Source organism: Rhinopithecus roxellana, chromosome 14, assembly GCF_007565055.1.
Source record: "Rhinopithecus roxellana isolate Shanxi Qingling chromosome 14, ASM756505v1, whole genome shotgun sequence".
Lineage (NCBI taxonomy): Eukaryota > Metazoa > Chordata > Mammalia > Primates > Cercopithecidae > Rhinopithecus > Rhinopithecus roxellana.
The window spans coordinates 94,107,185-94,134,431 of NC_044562.1; the positions used below are offsets into that span (position 1 = coordinate 94,107,185).

Consider the following 27,247-nt stretch of genomic DNA (forward strand, 5'->3'; position numbering starts at 1 on the left):
TCCATCACTTTCTCCCCTTCCCTCTGGCCTTAGCAGCAGAGACACTTTCAGTTTGCAGCTGACCCTGTGCTCTGGCACTTGAGTTCTACTTGAACAGAAAACCCTTCTGCTCACTCCCCCTCTATCTTCACCCTCTCCTCTCTAATAGTAGTTAAACTTTAACATCCAACCATCCAGATATCTATCCATGTCTTTGTATTTTTGGATATGTATGTCATGCACACAGAACAAAATCCAACAGGCACAACAGACCCTGAACTGCAGAAGTCTTCCCTCCCCCACCACTCAGGTCCTCCTCCAGGAGGTCACGATGGTTATCAGTTTCTTCTCATTACTATCAGTTGCTGACAACTCTGTGTCCCCATGTCCAGCCCAGAGCTCTCTCCTGGGCTCCAGAGATATGTTACCCACCAGAACTTTCACTTAGATGCCTCTTGAAAGTCTGCTCCTTTTCCTGTATTCATTACATTAATTGCATCTTCCCAATCATTTTCCTGACTCAGAGCACATAATAAGTGACAAGGACAGGAGAGACAACCAGCTTGGGGACTCCAGCTGCCCCAGATTCTGCCCCCACGACTGAGGAGATCAAGAGTTCTACACATTCAATTCATTTGTGGCCCACTGTTTGGGAAGTTCTGCCTCAGATAACACCATCACCATGTGTTGAGACGTTGAAAACATCAGGGGCATTCTTGACTCTCTTGAGCGCTCTCTTAACCTCAATCTCAGATTGGTCAAGTTCTGCCAATTGTATCTCTTGCAAATATAGCTCTTTCCCTACATCCCCACAGTCACTGCTTGCTTAAGGTCCTCATCATTTCTCTACCTGCAACAGAGCTGGTCTTCCTGCTTCTTGTCTCTCCCCCTCCAATTCATTCTTCCCATTGCAGACAGTGATCATTTTAAGTTAGAAGCTGCTCCTGTCCCTCTTCTGCCTAAAGTCCTTCATTGGTTTTAACAAGGCCTCTACTTACCTCCTGGCCTCCTGACATTCCTCAAACTCTATTTTCCAGATAAAGCAAATTGGCAGTTCTTCAAAAGTTCTTTCTTTTTTCTTTATCTTTGAATGCGTTGCTTTCTCTGAATTGAACAACTCTCCCATTTACCCCTTCCATGCCCCTGACTGTTGGCCTTCCTTCCTCTCATAACACAGTTTCGATGTTACCTCCTCCCAAAAGCCCTTCTATCAGGTCAGCACCCTGATGGGGCCCTTCCCACTGCTTTCAAGGTGCATGGCACAGTCCTCTGGCCCACAGCACTGAGCATGCCAGCTCCAGAGTGACACTCTGGCCCCTAAGGCTAAGGTCCTTCCTTTCTACTCTAGTCTCATTTCTGCCCTCTCCATTCCATAAAATCAGTCTCATCAAAGTCATGAATGACCTTGGTCATACAACCATTGGGTATTTTTCAGGTCTCATTTTATCTAACACACCAGTAGCATCTGACAGTGTAGACCAGTCCTTGTTCTTGAAACACCCTCTGTCTTCAGGTCTTTTACATCATCAGATTTCAGGGGCTTATCCTGACTCTCTGACCACCCCTTTCTCATGGCCTTCTGTCAGTTAACCATGACAGGCTAAGTTCTTCCAGGCTTTCTTCTCTTACCTTCTCTCTAGACAATCTCCATCACACAGATAGCTTCATTTCTATTTATGAGTCAACAACTCCCCATTTGGCAACTGTAGTCCAGATCTTTCTGAGCTCCAAGAATTATGCAGTTCTCCATGTGACATTTCCATTTTAGATATCACACAGGTATTTCAGAATCAAAATGTAAGAAATGAAACTCATGCTTTTTCTGCTCTGGCACCATGCTTCTTCCTCTTCCATCCACAGGCATGCATGCACACACACACCTCCCACATTCTCATATTTTCTCTCTCTCTCTCGTTCTTTTACCATTTTCCCCTTATCAATGGTAAATCTGCCCGGTTGCCAGTTGGGATTCACCAGAGCCAATCAGATTCATCAGCAAGTCTTGATAATTCCACCTCCTAAATATCTCTCAAATTTCTACTGCCTCTGGTCTTGGCTGTATGCGCCACCCCACAATACCAGTCTTTCTGCAAACAGTCTTGCTTTATTCCAGGATGTTTTTCAAACTAATCCCACACCTGACCAGGTTCTCTCCATCTAGAAATCTTCTGTAGCTCTCGCATCTCCTCATGGCTGTATCTCTCAGCTCCATCTCTTCTGGCTTTGGCCACATAAGCTTTTCCGCAGTTTTTCCAAACAAGTTGATATATACTTTCCTGCTTCAGGTTCTTCCCTTCTATCCACAGGCATGAGCTCTGACAGCATGGCAGCCAGCAGTTACTCCTCTAATGCACCACAACTGCAGTCATCTATATAATGTGTGGCCAGCCCCTTGATGGACTGCAGGTTCCGAGAGGGCAAGATCAGGTCTATCTCATTCACCTCTGTATTTCCAGCTCCTAGCACTAGCTTATAGTTGGTACCGCACACACATTAGCAGAAGGAAGGAATATTGGGCTCCAAGACACTTGACCAAAGCCCTTTGCATAAATAAATTGCTTTATTTCTAGATGTATATATCCATACCTAAGATGAGATCATCTTTAAGGCAGAGAAAAGATGTCAGCCCTCCCTTATTTCTTATGAGTGGAGAACATACCAATAAGAAATATAAGCTTATTGAAATTTGTCGGCTTTTAATAAAGTTATCTAAAAATAAATCTGGTGTTGTAGGTTGAATTGTGTTTCCAAAAAGATATGTTGAAGTTGGCCAGGCGTGGTGGCTCATGCCTGTAATCCCAGCACTTTGGGGGGCCGAGGTGGGTGGATCACGAGGTCAGGAGTTCAAGACCAGCCTGACCAACATAGTGAAACCCCGTCTCTACTAAAAATGCAAAAATTAGCCAGGCATGGTGGTGTGCACCTGTAGTTCCAGCTACTCAGGAAGCTGAGACAGGAGCATCGCTTGAACCTGGGAGGCGTGAGTTGTGGTGAGCTGAGATGACACCACTGCATTCCAGCCTGGGCAACAGAGTGAGACTCTATCTCAAAAAAAAAAAAAAAAAAAAAGATATGTTGACATCCTAATGCCTGGTACCTGTGAATGTGATCTTATGGGAAATAGAGTTTTGGCGGATATAATCAATTTAAGATGGGATCATACTGGTTTAGGGTGGGTCCTGAATGCAATGACTGGTATCCTTATAAAGAGAGAGAGAGAGATTTGGAAACATAGACATATACAGAGGAAAGACAGACATGTGAAGAGAGAAGCAGAGGTTGGAGTGATGCAGCAACGAGCCAAGAATGCAAGCACTGCAACCCAAAGCTAGAAAAAGCAAGAAAGAATTCTTTTTCGAGGCTTCAGAGAGAGTGTGGCCCTGCTGATACCTCACATCAGGTCTTCTAGTCTCCTGAGCTGTGAACAAGTAAATTTCTGTTGTTTTTAAGCCATCCAATTTGTGGTCATTTGTTATGGTAGTCCTAGGAAATTAATAAATATGATACCTACAACATTTATAAGATCATAGCGTTCTTAAGTTGTGTTTTCTTTAACATTCTTATGAGATGTTTAATTTCAAAGGACACATTGAAATTAACAGTTTATTTTGTCATGAATTTAGTTTAGAAATGATAAAATACAAATGGGAGTTATTCATATTACCAATGATTCAGTTATAATAAATATGTTAATACTTTTAATAGCAGTCCAATAAGAGCACATCTAAGAGCTTACCTGATTGGTATGGCTGAAAATGTATCTTGTCTCCAAGTGCAACAAGTTTCTCCTGTTGAAAAATTTTATAATCACAGAATTAAATGACCACAATTCCTAACTTAATTATTCTTTTTTTTTTTTTTTTTTTTTTTTTTTTTTTTTTTTTTTTTTAGATGGAGTTTTGCTCTTGTTGCCCAGGCTGGAGTGCAGTGGTGTAATCTTGGCTCACTGCAACCTCTGCCATCTGGGTTCAAGTGATTCTCCTGCCTCAGCCTCCCAAATAGCTGGGATTACAGGCCTGCACCACCATGCCCGCCTAATTTTTGTATTTTTAATAGAGACAAGGTTTCTCCATGTTGGTCAGGCTGGTCTCAAATTCCTGACCTCAGGTGATCCACCCACCTCGGCCTCCCAAAGTATTACAGGCGTGAGCCACTGCACCTGGCAACTTAACTATTCTTTAATAGAAAAACACTTTGATTCTTCATTTTTAAATAACGAACAAATATTTTTAACATATCAGAAATTGTATAACCAAATGAGTAATGTTCTTTCACTGATGTTTTTAAAACTTTATTATCTCATTACTTTTAGGAATTAAAAAAAATTTGAATCCATAGAAAAACCAATATATGCCTTGGCCTAGGGGAATCAGTTTAAGATCATTATCAAGGTCAGTCCCCTTGCATCTATTCTGACATTACCTGAATTAGATCACTTGTCATTCTGGTCATTATTTGTTCACTTATTTCAATATCTTTGAGATCTGTAAGAACCATCCAAGTTCCATTCTCAAATTTCACAGGCATAGAAAAGACGATCCCTTTAGGAATACCAAACTGGCCTGCAGTGAGCAAACACAAAGCAAAGCAATGCGGCAGAACTTAGAAACATGCACCTTTTCTGTTAAGCACTATAGAAAAGGACAAACATAATACAGGATTTTTAATGATAATGATGGAATTAAATTGCTGGGAATTCTTCTCCAAGGAGGACAGGAACGCTCCCTCTAGAAGGATTGACTAAGCAACTATCTAAGTTCTAACAATTCTGCCATCTGTATTTCTCTCTCATCCAGAGGTTAGTGCAGTCTTTCTCTTTTGAGCCCTGTCTGTATTCTTTTTGTCTGTCTGCATGGCTTTCCCCTGGACCCTTATGCAGCCCATGAGCCTAAGTCATTTGTCCATCTAGCCTTCCAGTCTTCTCGCCTGCTATGGCACTCACACAGCCAGAGTATGAGGAACTGGGAAGGGAAAGGAGGGGAGGCAGGAAATTTGGTTATTCCTTTGCAGTCCCCAGTTTGTCATGTGTTTTGGTGTGTGTTTGCTTCATGTAGGATGATTTCCTTTACATGTTTCTACATCTTAAGCAGAAGCCATCCTTCATGTAATAACACATTTAATTTCTTTAAGATATACAGAAATACTTATATTTGGATGTGCTCTAAATAAAAAGATTGACCATATGTATTACTAACTGAGCACCATTCAGACAAAATTGTCCCCGTTTCTGGTGCCTCAATCACATAAGAAAATTATTTCTGCCATTCTAAACAACAAAAATGTCACCAGGGCAAAAAACAAAAACAAACAAACAAACAAAAACAAAAAAGCAACAACAACAACAAAAAACATTGAGGACATTCAAGAAACCAAGATCTAAAAGACTTTTCCTTAGAAGGCTTCCCAGGTCTTCAAGTAATGCTGTATTTTGTTTAATGTGTGAAGAGCTAGCCTTATGGGCAGACAAGGTCTGAGGGTTTACCTATTTGGTATGGTTTCAGAGAGACAGACAACAATCATCTACCCCTCTCCCCCAAGTACTGCATTGTTTATTTCTGAATATAATTCCTACAGAGATTAATTAAACTTTCTTTCTACAAATAAAGGTAAGGTTTTAAATGCCTGTTTCCCTAAGGAGATAATTTGCTGATCTGAATTCACACTATGGCAATGTTCATGCACCTTAACTTCAGTTAAACAAGATTCATTGAGTGTCTGGATATAAAATGCTTCTCCCATGAAGAGGCAAAGAGATGGCCCAGAAAAAGCCTTTGCCCTCAGGGTGCCACAATGAAGGGGACATATGCAACTAATCACACGATCAAAAACAGGCAGACTATAATATTCTCTGTGACAGGGGAACAAAATGCTATGTGGGGATACAGAGGAGAGACAGAGATTCATTCTGACATGAGGGATTTGGGGAGATTTCCTTAACCTGCACTGGTGTCACTGAAACAACAGGGAAGATCGTGGTTCTACTTATAACATAAAGAATACAAGAGATGGAACCAATTGGGAAGGAAGACAGTACATACAGTTTGGTATATGTTGGATGGAAGTGATGACATGACATCCAGGTGACAATGTTTCAGAAGCTAGAGGCAGAGAGGCCCAGGTCTGCAGCTCTGGGAGTGAATAAGCTTGCTAAGGGAGAAAGTAGAACCCAAAGGGAAGAGATGCTTAAGATAGACCTTATAGATGACAGAACAGCAGCTATTCTCTTTCCTGTTGTGTAAAAATGGTAGAAGTCGGCCGGGCGTGGTGGCCCACGCCTGTAATCCCAGCACTATGGGAAACCGAAGCAGACAGATCACAAGGTCAGGAGATTGAGACCATTCTGGCCAACATGGTGAAACCCTGTCTCTACTAAAAATACAAAAATTAGCTGGGCATAGTGGCGTACACCTGTGGTCCCAGCTACCCAGGAGGCTGGGGCAGAAGAATCACTTGAACCCAGAAGGCAGGGGTTGCAGTGAGCTGAGATGGCGCCATTGCACTCCAGCCTGAGTGTCACAGCAAGACTCCATCTCAAGCAAACAAACAAAAATGTAGAAGTCTTCTGCATAGTTTTTAGCAGATTAAAACATTAGGGCTGTAAAAGTTTATATGCAGTATTTGTGGATGGAGAGCAACCTTTCCACATCCCCAGTGTTGCCTGGTACCCTGAGATCTGGGTCCTTAAGTGTCCCTCTCTATGCTGCCTTTGTGTCTGTGCTCCTATGGCTCCCTGTGCCCAGCGTTCTTTCCACACTTGTCTTCCAGGTCAACACTCCTCATACTTTAGGCTTACTGGAGTGTCGCCTTCTTCATGAAGCCTGTACTGGTTCCCCCTGCTTCCTGCCTAGAATAGAACTTGCTTTCCCCTTATCTCTTGCTAGGAAAACCTAACAACAGATTTTGTTTATGTATCTGGCTCTTGTTTATTCTACCGTAGGTTTCCTGAAGGCAGAGGCCACATCTTAACTCCTATGTGTATTTCCAATGCATTCATACAAAATATTGTTGACTTTCTGAATGAATAATTGAATGAATGAATTATTATGAAATTGTAAAAGTCCAGGCAGCTTATGGACCACGTTAAGAGCTAGATGGGTGGGGACACAGAATTAGGAGCACAAGGCATAGACATAGGTTTTAAGATTTTACAAGACACAGAAAACCCAGATTTACCTTCACTCAATATTCCTAAAGATACAATCTCCCCAGGCGGTGAGCCATGATACCAGTATTTCAACGTAGTGGCTATACTGTGTGCAGCCAAAATGCCTCCACATTGTCTTCCTGTGGCGGTCAAGTTTTTAAGAGTTGCTACAAATTCTCTTTTTACCCACTCACTGTAAGGAGAGAAAGAAACAATTTTACAATGGAGAGAGGAATTAAAGTGAAGAAGAGTATTCCCTGGCTCAATGGAACTAAGTATCAGAAACCTAATCCACAGTCAAAATAGAAATATGACTTTATTTCTAGTGTCTTTCCTCAAGTGTCTTCAATCCCCATAAAAAGTCAATTGAAAAATAGTGAAATGTAGTAGAAAGGAGTCCCAAGATGTCAAACTAAAAATGTGATACTATAAATATGGAACACAGAAATGTGGCTAAAAATGGCAAGAACCATTATTTTCATTACAAAGAATTGATCCTGTGTAGATACTACCTTGGAACCAGTAGTACCCTACACATTAAACAAAATAATTTCATAAAACATTGAATTACAGGGTGAGTACCCCTTAGCCTAAATGCTAAATCTTAGCCTAAATCTGACCACAGTGTTTCAGATTTTGGAATATTTGCAAACACACAATGAAATATCATGGGAATGGAACTCAGGTCTAAACACAAAGTTCATTTATGTTTCACATATACCTTATACACATAGCCTGAAGGTAATTTTATACAACGTATTTAATAATTTTGTGCACAAAGCAAAGATTGTGTAAATTAAACCACCGGAAAGCAAAGGTGCCGAGTGTAGAATTTTCCACTAGTGGCATCATGTTGGTGCTCAAAAAGTTAGTTTTTGGTGCATTTCAGATCAGATTTCTGATTTTTGGATTGGGGTGCTCAAGCTGGATCACGTTGAGAATTAGGAAAATAATTATATGTTTATGATCTGAAGTCTAAACTCAGAGAATAGTCCAGTTGGTCAGTCTCTACTAACCCTGCACGACACAGCTCTATGCAACACTGGTCCTGCCCAGGCAGCAAATGCAGAGGAATCACGCTTCAAAATAGCGAACTTGGGACACATCCTCCCTAGGCAGGGGTGAAGTTCCTATGGTCTGAGGAAGAAAAGGAAAGCAACGGGCAATGGAAAGAAAATGCTACCACTGGGGAAGTGCTGCAAAGTTTAGAAAAAATGCTTCAGAGGTGCTCCTTCCTGCTTCTCCTCTGCCTCATCATAATTGCTAGGGCTTATTGTGCAGACACAGCTCTAAGTCCTTTATCGGGAGTAATCCATTTCATCTTCCCCAAGACCCTATAGGGAAGGCCCTTATTATGTTACCATTTCCACTTTGCAGATGAAAACTGAGTCATAGAGAGGCTAAGCAGCTTCTCTAAAGTCACACGGCTACTAAGTGGCTAAGTGAGAATTCCAGCCTGGGTGGCTTGGTCCTGGGACCGTGTTCCTCATGACCTCTTGCTTCGGCCTCCTGCCACACAACGCCCAGCCTTGCCTGTGCCTGCTCATCATCTTAATTCCTTGCTTGAAAACATTTCAATTAATTTCAACCTGGATAGATAGCTCTGTCTTTACACTTAGTAAGATTCCCTTATACACGCTTGCTTTAGAGATAACCTTACTTGAATATATGAGCTACTGAAGGATCTGAAATATAATAATTCATAATTTCAAAATCAAATCAATTACCTAGTTGATATTCTGTGGAATTTTCTGTTTCTGTGGTAGACAGCATGAACAAATATGAGTGTGAACAATGCAAGTTATTTTTGTACAAAGATTTATAAGATGATTTAAAAGATTACAACCATTAAACATTTATTTTAACACTGTCAGTATGCTTCACTTAAAAATATACCGTACCTGTCAAAGATCAAGTTTAAAAGAGGGCGTGAATAATGAAGAGGTCCCCAAATGGCACTCTCATATCTGTACACCCTTGTTTTTCTCAGATCAACGTAATTATTTCCACTGATATTACCCCAAATGATCACATCTTTAATGTCTGTGAAGAACGGAAAGTTAAAAAAATAATAATGTATATTAATATAAAAATCACTTGAACCCTATTTTTTGTTTATGTACATGTTTGTTTTCAGATTGGTTCTTTTGTTATAAAATGAATCTAAGTTTATGATTCCTAAAATTGTGCAAAATGTGTGAATCACCTCCCTAATTATCATAGTCTGGCAGTACCTAATAATGTTCTATGAATGGTATGGTGTATAATTAAATTAAAGAAATAATGAAATGTTCCCTGAAAGAAACTGCTACTGAAAATTATTTCACTGGTGTTTGTCCTGACTTTGCTTGCCACTGAGAGAGAGAGAGGTGGAGAGAGAGTGAGTGAGAGGTCAAGAGAGGTGAGGGAGAAAGGACTTTTTAATATGCTTTGATTTTTGACAAGGAGTTCTTGCTTCTGGACTAGAATAGAAATTAGGGCAAATCACTTAACTCTCTGATGGGTTTCATCTCTGGCAAAATGAGGATATTGTGAGAGGACCCCTGGGCAACATCTTAGTCAACAAATAGTTATGAATTCTATTCTATGTGTGAGGCAACTCTAAGGTACTAGGTTTAGAAGAAAACAAATCAGCTCAAATCCTTGCAACATTCTAGAGGTGGTGTAAATTGGATGAGAAAACAACTGTTACACAAAGTGATACATGCTAAGAAGTAAAATAAGACCACAGTGGTTAGAGAGAAATAGGCATTAGCATTCAATATGATTTTATCATTGTGAACTGTCTAGGAAGGTTGTATGAAAACTGCAAATAAATAATTTTATTTATTTACTTATTTAACTTATTTATTTGCCTAAAGACTTAATCACTTTTAAGTCCACACCACTTCTTACTGTGGAGATTAACTTCTTCCCTGTTCTCCTGTATAAGATTGCTTTTGTCTTTGACTTGTCTTAACTAGAAGGCCTACTTTTCTCAGGTAAGTCATGGTAGGCAGTGACATGTGCTGGTTCAGCAGCTCAGAGATGTGATTCTCTTGGCCTTCCCCTCATGGTCATAAAATGGCTCCAGCAGCTCCAACTATTACCCTCTCTCACACAGTTGTGTTCAGGTATCACCCTCAAACAGTTGTGTTCAAGGGCAGGCAATAGGGAAAAGGATGGGGTAGAAGCTTCCTCTTTGGCCTTTTCTCTTTTCAAAAAGTGAAATATTCTTCCCAGGGGACTCCAAATAGACTATATCACTCAACCACTCCTAGTTGCAATGAAGCTAAGGGGTGACTGTTTGAGCCTCTGTAGTAGAGAGAGGCTAGTAGGAGAAGAGGGTGGGAAACAGATTTTGGGTAGCCCACCGCCACTGTCTACCTTCATCCTGGGAGAGTCCCGCCCCCATCAGAATGACTCATGCAGTAGGAATAGCTAGTTCTCCCTCCACCATCCAACTCTCAGGGAAGTTAGTGATGGCTCCCGGGTCCCTATGTAGGAGCTCATAGGATCCCACATAGGATTCCCCACATGGGGAAAATAATTCTTCAGCCAGGTAAGCATATGGTAGGCTTCCTTCCTACAGCCTAAAGAAGCCTTTTAATCTTGCTGGGTTTCATTTTTCTTACCAGCTTTGAGGACCTTGATAGCTGTAAACACCCTAAATTACGCTGCAGAAAATGATAGTGGACATCTGTTTTCTTCCCTCTCGGCATGAATTCCCCCTCCTTCTTCTTCTTCTTTTTTTTTTTTTTTCATTAAGAGCATCCTGATTTTTCTTTAAATAAGTACTCCTTCTCCAATGTGAGTCCCTATCTATGTGTCGGGTGGGACTGTCCTCATGACTTAGGTCCACCTATAGGCATTAGATGCAGATGCCACCCACCCCTCATCCGTCCCCGGCTGTGATTGTTGATTTAGAGATGGGCAAGCGGTCCAAGCCTGGACGATGAATTTGCACTCCTTTTTGCACAAATATCTAGGAAAGAAAACCCTCATTCTCCTGGGGTATGTAAACTACAAGCATGTGAGTCTGAGATGCCAGTGACCATTCTGCCACCTTTTAGGGCCGAACTGCGAAGGAGACCAACACGGAGAGCACAGCACAGTGATAGGCCAACAGAGAGAGCACAGGTATGTCCTGGCACCACCGTTTGAGCTCCAACATCCAGCTATGTCGGAGCTATAGGTAGTTACACCTATAATTCCTATAGGTAGTTGCTATGAAATAACAACTACCTCCTGTGCTTTTCAGTTATGTGGGGAAAAAAGTTCTCTATTTGACTTCAATCACTTTTTCTATTTTTTTGAGTCAAGGGCTTTATCTGTTGCCCAGGCTCACTGCAGCCTCATGGCTTACTTGCAGCCTCAAACTCCTGGGCTCAAGTGATCCTCCCACTTCAGCCTCCCAAGTAGCTGGAATTACAGGTGTGAACCATGGTACCTGGTGACTTCAGTCACTTCAAGTTGACTTTTTTTGCAACAGAAGGAGTCCTGACGAGCCAATACACATGGTCTGATAAATAGTGCGATTTATGAACTGAACTTAGGGGTTATCATGAATCTTGCTTTTCTGAAAAGGTTTGCCACCCTCTTGGCATCTCAAATAATCCCTGAATAATTTCCTTGGTGGTTTTTCTCTTTCATGATGTTTTGCTCAACTTTGGTCATTGCTGGCTGTCTCCTTGCTGCCTCACTGACACTTCTACTTGGGCTACTGTCCCTCTAATGCCTTTTTCCTTTTACCAACTTTCCTCCATTTATCTTTTTTCTGCTTCTCACATGCTTATTGGATTTGAGTAGAGTGGAGCTTAGAGTCATGGCACCAGCAGACCCACAAGACAGCAGCTTTCTGGCTGAAAGCCCCCAACCCCCGGAGCCCCCTAACCCACACATACACCTTGTTTTAGATTCTTCTTGATACTTTTCAGTAGTGTATCATAGACTTTCTGTGATAAGTCACTGTCTACACATATAATTAGAAGGTTGATGACAGAGATAATATAGAAAAAAGTTTTCATTTCCTTTTGAATAATTTTAGCATCAATTTGGTTGAGTGTTTTAGTGATTGTGGGGATAAAATACTAAAGATATGTATGCAAGAATACCAGAAATTATTATTTACAGAGTTTCATTGTAACAAAAAAGAAAATACAGCTCTGGCTATAAAGTTAGGGGTTCAATGAAACCTTTTTTGTCCTGACTGGGAACATTCTAGGCTCACATTTCATTGTCTTTCCAATTTTGCTTGAGAGAATGCCTAGCATCTCCTTCCCTTCTCAATGGACACTGTTGCACCTGCTCCATCTAAGGGCAAAAGTAGCTAAAATATGTCCAAAATTATCTCCCTTTTCAAATGCAACAATCAATTTTCTGATCTAGTCTCATCTTCTCATCTTCATATGATTCTGATATTTACCAGTTCAAAGATTAATAGGTGCAGAAACTGATCAGATATCGTAATCCTATTAATAAGCTTAACATCCTTGGAAATGTTTATTATTATGTGCCACACACTCTTCTAAGCACTTTAGGAATACATCTCACCGAATCCTCACATCAATTCTAGGAGATAGGCACTGTTAATGTCCTCATTTTACAGATGAGGAAACTGACGCACCGAAAAGACTAAATGATGGCTCAAGGTCATACGGGTGGGAAGTGGGGCAGAGCCACTTGCACATAGCTTTGATTTTTTTTTAAACACTGGTTACCTTAATTGACTATTATTATGGGAACAAATGGAATACGACGTGTCAAATTATCACCTGCATAATATAAATTGTATCGTATTAAACATTTATTGATTTTTATAATGATGGAAAAAGCCAGACACAAAAGCCAGTAAAAATAAAAAACAACAACATTTGCACAGTAGTCAAATCACACAATAACTTCTTTATGCTTGTTTTATACTTCCTATTCCAGATACTCAGAATGTTCCTAGAGGGGACAGTGTTCTTCCTAGCTGCTTTGAAATCATGTTGCTTCAAAATAAAAACAAAAACATAAAGAGACATTGACTCACATGAAGGAGCTGTCTTCAGCTTTCTGGCCAGTATGGCTTTCGCTTCACCTTCCACCCCCAGTGCCACGGCAATAATGTTGTGTGCGACGCGTGGGGCATATCTCATGAGTAAAACTGTCTTCAGGTTCACAAAGGTTTTCCCTCCCACGATGACTCTGACGGATTCATGAGCATTTTTCTCTATCAGGTACCCGTAGAGTCTGCACAGAGGCACCCTGCTCCGGAGGCAGTCCTCCAGGGTGAACACCTCCTTGTCGGTGCTTTCGTCCAGCACCACAATGACGTGGGCCTGGCAGAAGGCCTCCTCCACCTTTGTGCAGATGGAGACACTGCGCAGGACGGGTGACGCCAGGTCCTGGGTCTCCACCACAAGGCTTTTGAGATATTCTTCTGCCTGCTTGTTGTCAAATAGAGTTATGCTAATTTCTGTATGCATCCCAAACACTTCGCCACTCGTCAATATGGGAATTAGGTTGTAGCAGGCAGGAGCAGAGGCACTGATAAAAATACAAAGCTGGACTGTGAATAATAGTTACATCCTTTGTCCCTTTTAAGCCTTTATTCTTTTTTTTTTTTTTTTTTTTTTTTTTTTTTTTGAGACGGAGTCTCGCTCTGTCCACCAGGCTGGAGTGCAGTGGCGCGATCTCTGCTCACTGCAAGCTCCGCCTCCCGGGTTCCCGCCATTCTCTTGCCTCAGCCTCCCGAGTAGCTGGGACTACAGGCGCCCGCCACGGCGCCCGGCTTTTTTTTTTTTTTTTTTTTTTTTTTTTGTATTTTTAGTAGAGATGGGGTTTCACCGTGGTCTCGATCTCCTGATCTTGTGATCCGCCCGCCTCGGCCTCCCAAAGTGCTGGGATTACAGGCGTGAGCCACCGGGCCCGGCCAAGCCTTTATTCTTAATAGATACTTCTGCATGTGCATCAATAGGGTGGTTTAATATTTAAATAAGCATACAACAGCTGTATTGACATTTTAAGGCTAGAAGTCAAAAGTAGAACAAAAACTTCTCACTACTAATCCCTTGCTCTGACCATCTGAAATCAGTCCCCAAATAATAAATACACCCGTTCATTAGTTTTTTCAAAGAAAACAGAATTCCCCCTATACAGAAATCAAAAGAAAAAAACTGTATTATATTACTGTAATTACGTGTTTATATTTCCTCCTAAAAAGATAAAGATAAAAGTTTCAGTTAGCCATAGACAACCTCATCTACACAATAAATGACTTTTTTTTTTTTTTGGAAAGGGCTACCTTTTCCAAATTCTTACACAGAAAAATCCTTACAAAGATGGCTGGGATCAACACAGGCTATGTAAAGTGTATCTGTAGCCACAATTCTGCAGTTGTCTACAGCTGTGAACTGTAATGCCCGCCACGGGAAGTTCAGAAACGTATCTGGGCATTTCTGGTATTCACAGTGGGTTTGGGGAGGTGTACAACGGGGGTTTCAACAGTATCTGTACTGATTTAATCCTTTGAAACATCTAAAGAAGATGTGATAGTTATTAAATCTGGGTGATAGGATCATGGATGTTTATTACATGATTCTCAATTCCTTTCTGTATTTAAAATATTTCATAATAACAATTTTAAAAATGAGTGTATATATTAGGATACACACGTACGTATGAGCAGGAAAGTGCAAAAGACAAACTGAGGTGTGAGGAAAGGAGAGGGGGTGGGAAAGAGAGAGCAAGAGAGACAGAGTGACAGTGCAGAGAAAGAAAGAGAGAGAGTGTGACAACAAGGACTGCATGTGCCCAGACTGGGAGCAAAGAGGAGCACACATGAGAAGGAGAAAAGCAAAAGGGAGCAAGGTGAGGGGAGTGGGGTTACAGAGAGGGAGTGGGTGCATAGAGAAAAGCCAAACAAAGCTCTAGCAAGTGGGAAAGAGGGAGAGAGCAACAGTCAGAAAGGGTGAGCTTCTGCAAAGCAGCCATGCTATAGAGTTGTTTTTAGACCAAGTATATGCGTGTGTGTGTCTGTAAAACCTAAAACTCATTTATGAGTTACATGGAGAATACAAACACACACACACACACACAGAGGCATATGTATATGTGTATACATATAAGTATACACACACATTCAGCTATTCTTCCATCATGAAATTAATCCCATCTCATTGTCCTTTCTAAATATAAGAAGTCAATCTCATGAATCCTGGAATTTGACTGTCCTACCTGGTGATCCAGACCTGCAAGGGGTTGATGCAAGTTTTCAGGGCTTCTTCCTCCTGCTCTTTTTCTATATGTGCCCCCAGGTTCTCTTGAGCAATTACCATCATCAACTCAGTCGTCATGCTAGAGGTGACATCATAGTAAAGCTAAATATTGGGAGAGAAAAAGTCAACATGAGAGAATAGATAACCAGTTGAAATTGGCTATAATGGAAAGTTTTTGTTTAAAGTCAAAATACAATAAAAAGAGACATGAGAGAATGTCTCAGAAAGCAAGATAATTTAAAAATAAAATAATGTAAGAGAATTATCGTTGTTAGAACAGATAAGTCAAGTTAACTTATATACCTGGGCATGCTCCAGGAACTCATTATATCCTCCCAAAAGCAAACCCTTTCCTCCACGATCCAACAGCTCTCTCCATATGATAGGGGAATTCTTGTGACTCCACTCATTCTTTTCACACACATCTTTTAGCCAATCCTGTTGAATGATATTCCAAGTGAAGTCATATATTAACTCTGCCTGGGAATTCAATCTAATACTTTATAATTCAAACATTAAAATACCAGGTTGTTTTTAATGTCACTACATATATATAATATAATTTAGATATCTTTAAAGACTAAAATGTAAATATAGAAAATAGTGATGATGTTAGTAGCAGATTAATTAGATAGGAAAGCATATTCTTCAAATTAATTGACCAAATAAAGGTACTGAAAGTTGCTCTTTTTGCTGAGGAGATCTGGAATGCAAATGTTTAGCTTAAAGAGAGGTTACATGTTCCAACTCAACTGATTTTTTAAAAAATTCAACTAGTTTTGCCCTTATTCTTCTACACATGCAATATTTCAAGTCTTAGGGGCATATAACATTTGATACAGTTTTTCAAATCTGTGAGTGTGGTTTATGTAGTTCAGACTAAATTAATAAGCTAAAAGTTATTTGGAGATTTCCGATAATATTTATCAGAAAAAGTTTAAATTATCATTATCTGGTTTGTATAGGCTAGGCCTTCCAATGACAAGATCTGAGTAGAGTCAAAGAGCAACATTTTTATCAGCAAAGTACATGGCAGCAGTCTTAAAAACCATGTCATTGGAGGCATGGGTAATGAGGCCACCTTACCAATAAAATCCTGGAAACTAATTTCCTTGCTGATATTGAAGATATGCCTGCCTTTATCTCACTTAAAGCAAACAGTGCTGCTATGAGGATTCCAACATGGCCCCTGTAGCCACAGCATAGCCAGACCAATGAAGTACTGGGCCTATGAAGGAAAGAAACATTACCCCAAAAAACCTTCTGCACCCTGCAGAGCATGTTAATGTCCCAGCAGGAGCTGCGAGTGTGTGTAAAGGACTGGACCCTTACAGTGCTGAATCAAGAGTGGAACATGAAGTTTGACAAGGGAGAATTCGTTAGTATGAATCACTTTTCTGCAATTCAAGAGTGTATACCCTGGCAAGGACCTCAGAAGACAGGGACAACATGTTGCCAGGCTGGCTCTTAGAAACTTAGAGAAAGTAATTAAATAAAATAGAAATGCCAGACTTCATGGAAGACAGTAGAAGAATGGATCAAAAGACTAGTGATGCCGGGTGCAGTGGCTCACGCCAGTAATCCCAGCACTTTGGGAGGCTGAGGCGGAGGGAACATCTGAGGTCAGGAGTTCAAGACAAGCCTGGTCAACATGGTGAAACTCCATCTCTACTAAAAATATAAAAATTAGCCGGGCATGGTAGTGGGCGCCTGTAATCCCAGCTACTCAGGAGGCTGAGGCAGGAGAATTGCTTGAACCTAGGAGGCGGAAGTTGCAGAGAGCTGAGATTGCACTGCTGCACTCTAGCCTGGGTGACAAGAGCGAAACTCCGTTTCAAAAAAAATAAATTAATTAAAAAGAAAAAAAAAAACAAGACTAGTGAACATGGTACTACAGAAGGCTAGAAAGCCCACCATTCAACCATGTTCTCTGGAAGGGACTGCAGGATACGACATGCACCTAAGTGATAAGGAATGCACTGGTGAGAGGGGTCCCAGTGTCACTGAGAAGCCCAGTGTGGCTGTCCGTTCTAAGCCAAGGCTGTTTTTTTTTTTAAACTTCTATTTTAAGTTCAGGGGTACAAGTGCAGGTTTGTTACACAGGTAAATTTGTGTCATGGGGTTTGTTGTACAAATTATTTCATCACCCAGGTATTCAGCCTAGTGTCCACTAGTTATTTTTCCTGATCCTCTCCCTTCTCCCACTCTCCACCTTCCGATTGGCCTTAGTGTGTGTTTTTTCTCTCCCTGTGTCCATGTGTTCTCCTCATTTAGCCCCCACTTATAAGTGAGACTATGCGGTATTTGGTTTTCTGTTCCTGTATTACTTTGCTAAGGATAATGATCTCCAGCTCCATCCATGTCCCCACAAAGGACATGATCTCATTCCTTTTTATGGCTGTGTAGTATTTCATGATGTATATGTACCACGTTTTCTTTCTCCAGTCTATCATTGATAGGCATTTAGGTTGATTCCATGTCTTTGCTATCGTGAATACTGTTGCAATGAACATATGTCTGCATGTGTCTTTATAAAAGAATGATTTATATTCTGGGGGGTATATACACAGTGATGGGATTTCTGGGTTGTTATTTCTTTCTATGCTTCCACCAATAGTGTATAAGTGTTCCTTTTTCTCCACAACTTCGCCAGCATCTGTTATTTTTTGACTTTTAAGTAACAGTCATTCTGACTGGTATGAGATGGAATCTCATTGTGGTTTTGATTTGCATTTCTCTAATAACCTGTAATGTTGAGCATTTTTTCATATGATTGTGGCCAAGGCTGTTAAAGGACATGCTGCTACACACCTGAACTCCCTGGCAATTGAGATGATAAAATCCTGAAATAATAGAGGCCAGTGGGCAGTGACAACCAGAGAACATTTATTGTGACAGAAGCACTAAACAACCCAGCAGATGAGATAACCTAGCTGAAGACCAGACCAGCAGAGAGTGAGGGAAATCTACAATGGATGGTAGAGAAGAGAGGGAGAGAAAAGAGGTGATGACTGTCGGTTTGTCCCTGAAATTATGAGCAGTGGAGACTATAGTTCATTTGACTAACCTTTCTCTTGTAAAGTTTCCCCAGGGAAAGATGGAACCAGAATCCAAGGAGCTGTTCCAAGACAGTGTGAACTGATTATAGGGAGCATGTGGATCCAAAAGGCACAACAGGTGGACTGTAGCCAGTGCTGTCATGTACACTCCAGGTTCCCCCTTCACAAATGAGGCACTCACTCTCAGGCACCCGGCGTATTAGAGGCTGATAACTTAAAGTCTGACTCCGTTCTCTCTCTACTTCAGCTAAAGAAAATTGCCTTACCTAAGGTTAAGTTCCTTCTCAGGGGCAGCTGATATCCAATGGCTGGTTGAGGAGGGAGCACAAAAGCTCAATGACCTTGCCTCAGTTTGGAATACCTCTGAAAGGCCATCAAGAGTTCACCGTGGGAGCCGCTGAGCCCTCTGTTGCAGCTATGTCGAAGTTCAACTTCTTCCTTTACCCAATCCTGCCACCCTCATTCCATTTCAGGATGCTGTTCCCAAGATCACTTCCCAGAAAAGACCCTTCACCAAAATCTACATCTCAAAGTCTGTTTCTGGGGAAACAGAGTCCCAAAGAAGGGTATCCCAAAGAAGTCACTGGAAATCAATACCAAGGAGAATGAAAAGTTAGCAAGTGCAGTGTAAGCTACCTAGATTCTTCAGGGGGTGCGGCCAAACTCATCCACTTATTGATTAGAGTCTCATTTGTTCTACTAGGTATTAGGGAAAAACATAAATATTATTTCAAGACTGGTAAGTAGGGACTTGTTTTACTAGTATTCAAATATCACTTGTACATGAACAGTCATTACTAGAAGCCAATCTAATACACCAGCTAATATTTAATCAAATTAAAACACATTTTGTGCATGAGTGAGTTCATCAAACTATAAAGGCTTCTTACCTCCCAAACCTCAGGACGTTGTGTGATTTTATGTATGCGAAAATCAGGAAGATTCTTTTGTAAATAGTCTGCCAGAAGTTCTGTTTTAGCATAATATGGACAATCTGCTCTACCTAAAAGAGTTCAGATTAGCAATGTTTTCTTTCATCATGCAGAAATTATTATGTAGTTCTAAGTATTTGCTATGTAATTACAGAATTAGTCATAGTTATGATATAATTTAGTAACATAAAGTTGTAGTATAAACTAAAACTGCTATGACATAAACTTCTGATGTTTATTAGATTAATACAAACAAAATAAACTTCATAGGAGGTCAGAATCTTAAGTAATAAAATGTGGAAAGAAAAAAAAACCCTACTGAATATTTATTCTCTTCTAGTAATATGCTGGACCTCACTTCCTCTAGGAGGCTGCTAACTACTACTAATTCAGCGTGAATTAGCGCTGATAATAAACTACTCACTAATGGCCACCAAAAGGTAAAGTTTGAAGTAAGGAGTGATGGTAAAATCACTTTTGGATTTGATGCGTGTCAGGAAGTTGTGGGGATGGGAAAGATGAATCTGGGATAACTTCTATTTTCTGGCTTGGGCAGATGATGGCTGACCTTAACTAGAGAGAAATCATGAATGAGAAATTTAACTTTAGTCAAGTGCAGTTGGAGGTATTTGTAGTATGTCTAAGTGGATATGATCAGCAAGTAGCACTATATATATATATGTATGCAGGTGCCATGTAAGGGTTTCAGACACACAGTTTGTAGCCAGGAAGTTAAAGCCACTACACCAGATGGAATTGGGCATCTGATAGAGCAGGAGGGATGGGGCAAAATGCACAGCCCTCTCTGTAGCATTCTTCCTCAGTAATTCCTAGTCACCAGTTCCTTGGCCTCATGGAAACTCCTAAGTTATCAACCTGTCTGAAGCGACCCCTGTCTATCAGCCGCCTGTCTAGTTCAAATCTGTGGTTCATTTCTTCAAACCACTTTCTGGTCAATGTCTTAAATTATCTCTCCCCACTATCCTTTTGGGAAATGAGCCTGATGAAAGCCCCTCATCTTGGATGAACTCAATTACTTGCCTTTTCTGTAGCTGGGGCCTACCTGCTAGGCACCACTACAGAAACATGGTAGAACCAAGCACAGGGCACCTTTAAAATTCATCGTCACCAGCTTTAATTGGCCCTCAACCCTGCGTGGAGATCCCTTTGTTTCCCTTATCAGCATTCTCTTCTGTTCTCCACAATTAGTATTCCAAACTTTTTCCTCTTCCTGCAAATCTTTTCCTTCTCCCCAGCATTCTTCTATATTATCAGAACACAACAAACAACTTTGCTTTCTACTTTACAAAAACCAATCCAAACAAAACAAAACAGCATTAGTTTGGAAAACCTCCAACCTCCTCCATCACATCTACATGCCTGTCTGCTTTTGGACTCATCCTTTCCTCCTTTCTTTACTTCAATGGAAGAGGAGTTCTACCTCCTGTCTAATCTAATTCCACCACTTATGCTCTGAATCCCACCCTCATCTGCCTTCTCAGGAACGTTGTTTAATTATCCTCTCTTTCTAAAGTCTTGTATCTGTTTCCAATAGTCCCTTTCTGTCATATTTAAATATACTCATTACGTTCCTCCTGTCCTAAGAGACAAAAAACTCATCTCCCCCTCTAGCTATTGCCTTTCATATGTCCTTTTTGATCAAACTATCTTGAAAGAGTTCTCTATACTTGCCATCCTCAGTTCTTCACTTCCATTTATTTCTCATCCACTGCAATGTAGCAGACCCCACAATTCTCTTGAAGGTCACCGAGGACTTCCATGCCACTAAATCCAACAGATACTTTCCAGTCCTTTTCTTGTTGACCCTTGGCAGCATCTGCCACTACTGCCCCCTTCCAACCTTTTGAAACACCTGCTATAGTGGGGGCATTCTTCAGGTTCTCCTACTTCTCTGGTTACTCCTTTCTATCCTTTGTAGTTTTCCATTCCTTTATCAACCCATTAAAAGGTATCATTCTGAGAAGCATCTTGTCTTTATATCTTATATATTCTTTTTGGCCAATCTGCTTCATTCCCTTGGCTTCAAGTAACAATCTATATTTCCAGCTCAGATCTATCTCCTTATCTAGATGCCTACACCCTCCTGTATTTTCCCATCTCCTTCAAAATGTCTCATACACACTCAGACGGTCTATGATGTATTTTTTCACCATTCCCGTACTAAGTTTACTTAGTCGCTTATATTTTTTATGTTCATTTCCCTAATTATCTAAGAGTAGTAAGAGTATCTAGAGTATTAAGCCTACTCTTCCACTTTTTTGTTTTTTTCAGTGACTCCTAATCTCTGCAATTATTCAAACATCTGCTTGGGAACAATGTTTAACTCATTTTTCTCCCTTATCTGCTCTCCTCCATTCAATCAGACATCCAGTTCTATAGATGCTGCCTCCCTAATATCTCTCCAATCCATTCACTTCTCTCCATCTCCATTGTTTGCCACTCTAGACGAGGTCACCATCAACTCCCTCCTGGACTATAGCACTATTCTCCTAACTGGTCTCTTGGCATCCAGTCTTTTTCCCCCACACTGCAGTCATAACATTCAGATAAAATTCAAATTTGATTAGGCCCTCCTCACCTTCCAAAAACATTTCATGTACTCTAAACTACTGAATGTGACTCAAAAGAATCTACATTATCTAACTGTAGCCTCACCTTATGACATTCTCTTCCTTATACTATTTGCTTCAGCCCTAATAAACTTACTTCAATTTTATGCTTATTTCATATTCTCAATTATCACCAAACTAGTTCTCCTTGCTGTAACCCCACTCCCAGTTACCCATGCCTAAATTGCTCCCCTCCTTTCTACCTCTTCTCTGTTAGGTAATTCATTATCATCTTTCAGGTATCTGCTTAAAATCTCTCCCTCTGGGAAGCCCTTACCCGATTAAGTAAGGCCCCCTGCTATCGTTCCTATAGAACCCTGCCCTACCAATGTCATACATGCAACATTCTCTGTAAGTGTGTTTTCCACTGACTTCCCACCATACGGTTAGTCAGTGTTCAAAAACATTCTTCTGGGCCAGGTGCAGTGGTGCGTGCCTGTAATCTTGGCACTTTGGGAGGTCAAGGTGGGCAAATCACTTGAGTGTAGGAGTTGAAGACCAGCGTGGGCAACATGACAAAATGTCTACAAAAATACAAAAATTAGCTGGGTATGCTGGTGCATGCCTGTAGTCCCAGCTACTTGGGAGGCTGAGGTGGGAGGATCACTTGAGCCCAGGAGGTCAAAGCTGCAGTGAGCCATGATTGTGTCATTGCAGTTCAGCCTGGGTGACAAAGTGAGACCCTGTGTCAAAAAAAAAAAAAAAAAAAAATCTTCTGTGGATAGTAGATGTCAATTGTGTTCAATGTATCAAAGAGATCAAGTAAGTCAAAGACTAAACAGCTTCTATAAAACTCAGTGGTGACTTTAGTGACAGCAGTTTCTGTCAGGAAGCAGAAGTAGAAGCCTTCTTCCAAGATTGACTGGAAGGCATAACTGGAGATGGAAGAGCACTCTACTCTTTTAAGAAACTTTATGAGGAGAGGAGGCAGGTACCATGGATTGCTGTAATAAGAGCCTTCTCAGCTGAGTCCGTGCTGTCAACCAGCACTTTCAATCATTCTCTCCATTGCTGCCAAGACAGGCTTCCTAAAATGCAAACTCATTAAGGCTACTCTCCTGCTTAAAATTTTTCTATAATTCCTCATTGCTTTCAGGATATAGTTCAAACACCTTTGCTTGATGTACACGAAATGCAAGGACCTGGCTCCCGCTCCTGTCCTGTCCTGTCACGCCCCATATATCCAGATCTTCTGTTAGGCCAGGAGGCTTCCAGCCTCTCTGCTTTCATCTGGAATAGCCTCCTCAGCTCACACCTTCACAACTCAGCTCCTACGTTCCCCAGCCAGTTCCTTGTGTCCACCTCTCCCTCATCCCTCAAACCCAGATTAGGAGTCTACTCTCCCAGAGGCCTGTGCAGGTCTCCTTCATTGCATTAATCACACCGTATCAAAAGTACATGTTCTGTGCCCCATAAGATTGAAAGCTCCTCGAAGGCAAGGATATGTTTCCCTGCATTGCATCCCCAGTGTCCCACAGTGCTTGGCGCCCCGTGACGGTCCAGTAAATAACTTTGAATAAATCCATAGCAACGCATGGAGCGGTACGTATAAAGGCTGCCAAGCCAAGCGGCCATGGGAGGTGAGCTGTTGTTGGCGTTTTGAGCAATCTGCGGGCGGACGCGGGGATTACTCACCCGCAATGACGAATTTGGCCATGGTCGAGAGAGACTCAGAGGCAGGGACCGCGGCTTCGCGGTTTCCTGGCAACCACGCAGCCAAGGGCACGGCGCAGGCGCACTACGAAGTCTGGAGCCCAGCAGACGTTAGGTGTTTATAAAGTTAGGACTTGAATGGGTTACGTTGCGATACACCATCAAACATCGCCCTTATAAGCTCTGTGGTATCCCCGATCCCCCTAGTCATTCTCTTCCGTAAGCTTTCTTCTAAGTGTGTCCTTCAACTACAGCCGCGAACGTATGCTTTTTGACCTTTGAGGGAATCCGTAAGATCTCGTGAGAAGCGCAGCTTCTCGGGGACGCAATCATGGCCGCTCCTGTACGTAGCCACGGGGTTGTACTCTAAGGTGAGTGGAGGAGGACGAGCATGGGCTGAGCGGCTGCCTGTATCACATCCTAGACTTTTTAATTCGCGGAGAAAGATCTCAGGAGTTGTCCCGAAATTAAGTTTAAAGGGGGTGGGTTAATGCTGGGCGGCCCAGCTGCGGAAGGAAAGGCTCTTGAAGTTGGTTCTGGGGTCTGGTGAGGCTGGCTGGTTGTACAAGGTCTTGGTCCTAAGCGCAGGTCACATGCAGACATCGCTTTCGTTTTCTGCTTCTTCTACTGAGCCGTTCTACCTGCCCAAGTCCCTATCCTTGATGATCTGGGTTCGGCCGTTGTTAAATCGTCATGTTGAAAATGATCTATCGGCCGGTCGTGGTGACTCACGCCTGTAATCCCAGCACTTTGGGAGGCCGAGGCGGGTGGATCACCTGAGGTCAGGGGTTCAGGACCAGCCTGGCCAACGTGGTGAAATTCCGTCTCTACAAAAAATACAAAAATTAGCCGGGCGTGGTGGCACACGCCTGTAATCCCAGCTTACCTGGGAGGCTGAGACAGGAGAATTGCTTGAACGTGGGAGGTGCAGGTTGCAGTGAGCCAAGATTGCGCCACTGCACTCCAGCCTGGGCGACAGAGCAAGACTCTGTCTCAAAAAAAAAAAAAAAAAAAAAAAACAAGAAAAAGAAAAAAGAAAATGATCTATCAGTGTTGATCCCGTAATTTTCACTGAGGACATTTCCATAACAATGCCACAAAAATCTCTCCTACAGAGAAAGCTTTATGGAACGCTTTTGCACCAGAAAAATCTCATTAATACAATGACTACTTCCAAAGTGAGCTGGCATCTTTGAAACTGGACACATTGTGGTAGATTGGAGGGAGCCCATTTTGATAAAAATACTTTTACCGTTTTATGTAAATCTTTAATGGCTCCATAGGTTCCCCATTTTCTCTTCTGTTAAATGCATTTCATATCTTTAAGTAAAAGTTTTGTTTTAATTTTTATTCTTTTAATTACTTCTTCCCCTACAGGAAAAACGTGTTCTTTTTCACTAGTAGAAGTGACGTTGGTTTCATATTGACAACTTTAAAGCCATTTGGAAGTGTTTCAGTGGAGAGCAAAATGAATAACAAAGCAGGCTCCTTTTTATGGAACCTTAGACAATTCAGTACATTAGTTCCAACAAGCAGAACTATGAGGCTATATCCTTTGGGACTTTGCAAACCAAAAATAGTTCATTCAAACTGGAACATTTTAAATAACTTTCATAACAGAATGCGATCAACTGATATCTTTAGATATCTCTTTCAGGATGCATTCATTTTAAAATCAGATGTTGGCTTTCAAACAAAGGGCATAAGCACTGTAACCGCCCTTAGAATTGACAGACCACTTTATGCTAAAAGACTGTTTTTTGACTCAAAGCATTCTCTTGTCTCTGTTGATAAATCTAATGATGGATTGAAAAAAGTAAACTTTCATCATGAAGTCTCCAGTGAAGATGTTCTTACCAAGGAAACAAAACCAAACCGTATCAGCAGTAGAAAACTGTCTGAGGAATGTAATTCGCTGAGTGATGTGTTAGATACATTTACAAAAGCGCCTACATTTCCTAGTAGCAACTATTTCACAGCAATGTGGACAATTGCCAAAAGACTGTCTGATGACCAGAAGCGCTTTGAAAGACGACTGATGTTTAGCCACCCTGCATTTAATCAGCTCTGTGAACATATGATGAGAGAAGCCAAGATCATGCAGTATAAGTACCTACTGTTCAGTCTTTACGCCATAGTGAAGCTTGGAATCCCTCAGAACACTCTTTTGGTACAGACTTTGCTGAGGGTGACCCAGGTAAAATGGAGATTTCATGCATTTACTTGGTTTAGAATATTTTGAAAGAATGAAGGGAAATAGATATGTAGCCTCCTTAAAAGAGACTATCAAATGGTAGTTTCCTTTATATTTATTTCTGACATATAATATATGATTTAGAGGCCTTAAGTTAGCTAGTTATTTTCTTCCTTTTGCTATGGAAATTTATGAAAGCCTTCCCCATCTACCATCCCCAGGGTTGAGTAGTGGTGAAGAAACTAAAATGAGGAGAGATGCAAGATATACAAAGAAAGCCTGGGTAGTTGAAGAAGGAGAGATGGGAAGGGGAAGGAAGAGAATTTAGTCCATGGTAGAATTGGGATTCAGGCCCAGTAGATGATGCCCAGACTGATAAGCAGAATGATAGTGAAGAGGATGGTGTTTCAAGTAGAGAGGATTGCATGCCCTACCATTCCCAGAGGAAAAGTTTGGCGAATTTGAAGAGCTGAAAGTAGTTTGGTGTAGCTGAAGCACAGAATGATGGAGTTGTATGTTTGTGGGGGTGGGAACAAGTTTTGTATATGGTGATCAAAGGTGAGGAGTGAGGGGCAAGAGGCTTGGGGCAGAACAAGAGGCTAGAAAAATAGGAACCAAATCATTAAGAACCTCTTACGGCTAGCTAAGGAGTATGCATTCATCCTGTAGGCAATGGGAGTCTGTTGAAGAATTTTAAGCAATGGGTTGACGTGCTCAAATTTGTGTTTTAGATGACTGAATGAGTGGAAAATGGATTGGAAGAAGGTTGAAATTGGAGGAAGGGAGCCATTTTTAGTCTAAAGCAGGAATGCCAGTGTCCTGTTTAATGTCACTGAAATGGTGCCAAATGTAAGGAAGGAAGGATTAGCTTGTTAATCATTTATGTTTTAAGAGTACACTGCTGACTTATAAACTCAATGTTAATGAAGTAGTTTTTTAGCCAGGTGTGGTGGCTCATGCCTGTAATCCCAGCACTTTGGGAGTCCAAGGCAGGAGGATCTCTTGAGCCCAGGAGTTTGAGACCAACCTGGGCAACATAGGGAGACTCCATCTCTACAAAAAATACAAAAATTAGCTGGGTGTGATGTACTCGCCTGTGGTCCCAGCTACTTGGGAGGCTGAGGTGGGAGTATCGCTTGAGCCTGGGAGGTTGAAGTTGCCATGAGCCATGATTGGGTGACAGAACCAGACCCTGTCTGAAAATAATAATAATAATTTTTTAAAAGACAGGAATTTCTTGGGGATAATCTGGCATATATCCTATCTTGCTATAGAATTCAAGAATTGGTTTCATAGCTATGGGAAAGTTTTTAACTTTTTACATTACTGTGATTTCCATATGTCCTTAAGGACTAACTAATTTTTATTTAGTATGTGTGTGTGTGTATTTGTTTAGACCACAGAATATCCCTGTTT

At 41.2% G+C, this 27,247-nt stretch overlaps 2 protein-coding genes across 11 annotated transcripts in view; one reads left to right on the forward strand and one right to left on the reverse strand.

Annotated features, from left to right (window-relative positions):
- The window catches only part of MDH1B (malate dehydrogenase 1B), a 40,014-nt gene extending 16,166 nt beyond the window's left edge, over positions 1-23,848 (reverse strand). For 2 of the 9 annotated variants that reach the window (XM_030916618.1, XM_030916617.1), the window contains exons 1-8: positions 23,620-23,846; positions 15,667-15,801; positions 15,323-15,465; positions 13,137-13,633; positions 9,025-9,166; positions 7,153-7,316; positions 4,402-4,541; positions 3,716-3,767 (exon numbers count right to left, since the gene is read on the reverse strand). In XM_030916618.1, the coding sequence (XP_030772478.1) occupies positions 3,716-3,767; positions 4,402-4,541; positions 7,153-7,316; positions 9,025-9,166; positions 13,137-13,633; positions 15,323-15,441 (1,114 nt within the window). In that variant the 5' untranslated portion in view covers positions 15,442-15,465; positions 15,667-15,801; positions 23,620-23,846. Of the gene's footprint in view, positions 1-3,369; positions 3,463-3,715; positions 3,768-4,401; positions 4,542-7,152; positions 7,317-9,024; positions 9,167-13,136; positions 13,634-15,322; positions 15,466-15,666; positions 15,802-19,312; positions 19,426-23,619 lie in introns of all 9 variants that reach the window. The other 7 variants (XR_004053208.1, XM_010386081.2, XM_030916619.1 and 4 more) reach the window with 7 other exon arrangements.
- A 3-nt stretch (positions 23,849-23,851) lies between these two features.
- The window catches only part of FASTKD2 (FAST kinase domains 2), a 31,112-nt gene continuing 27,716 nt past the window's right edge, over positions 23,852-27,247 (forward strand). Inside the window, exons 1-2 of one of the 2 annotated variants that reach the window (XM_010386078.2) lie at positions 23,852-24,008; positions 25,015-25,834. In XM_010386078.2, the coding sequence (XP_010384380.1) occupies positions 25,106-25,834 (729 nt within the window). In that variant the 5' untranslated portion in view covers positions 23,852-24,008; positions 25,015-25,105. The remainder of the gene's footprint in view (positions 24,009-25,014; positions 25,835-27,247) is intronic. The other variant, XM_030916614.1, reaches the window with a different exon arrangement.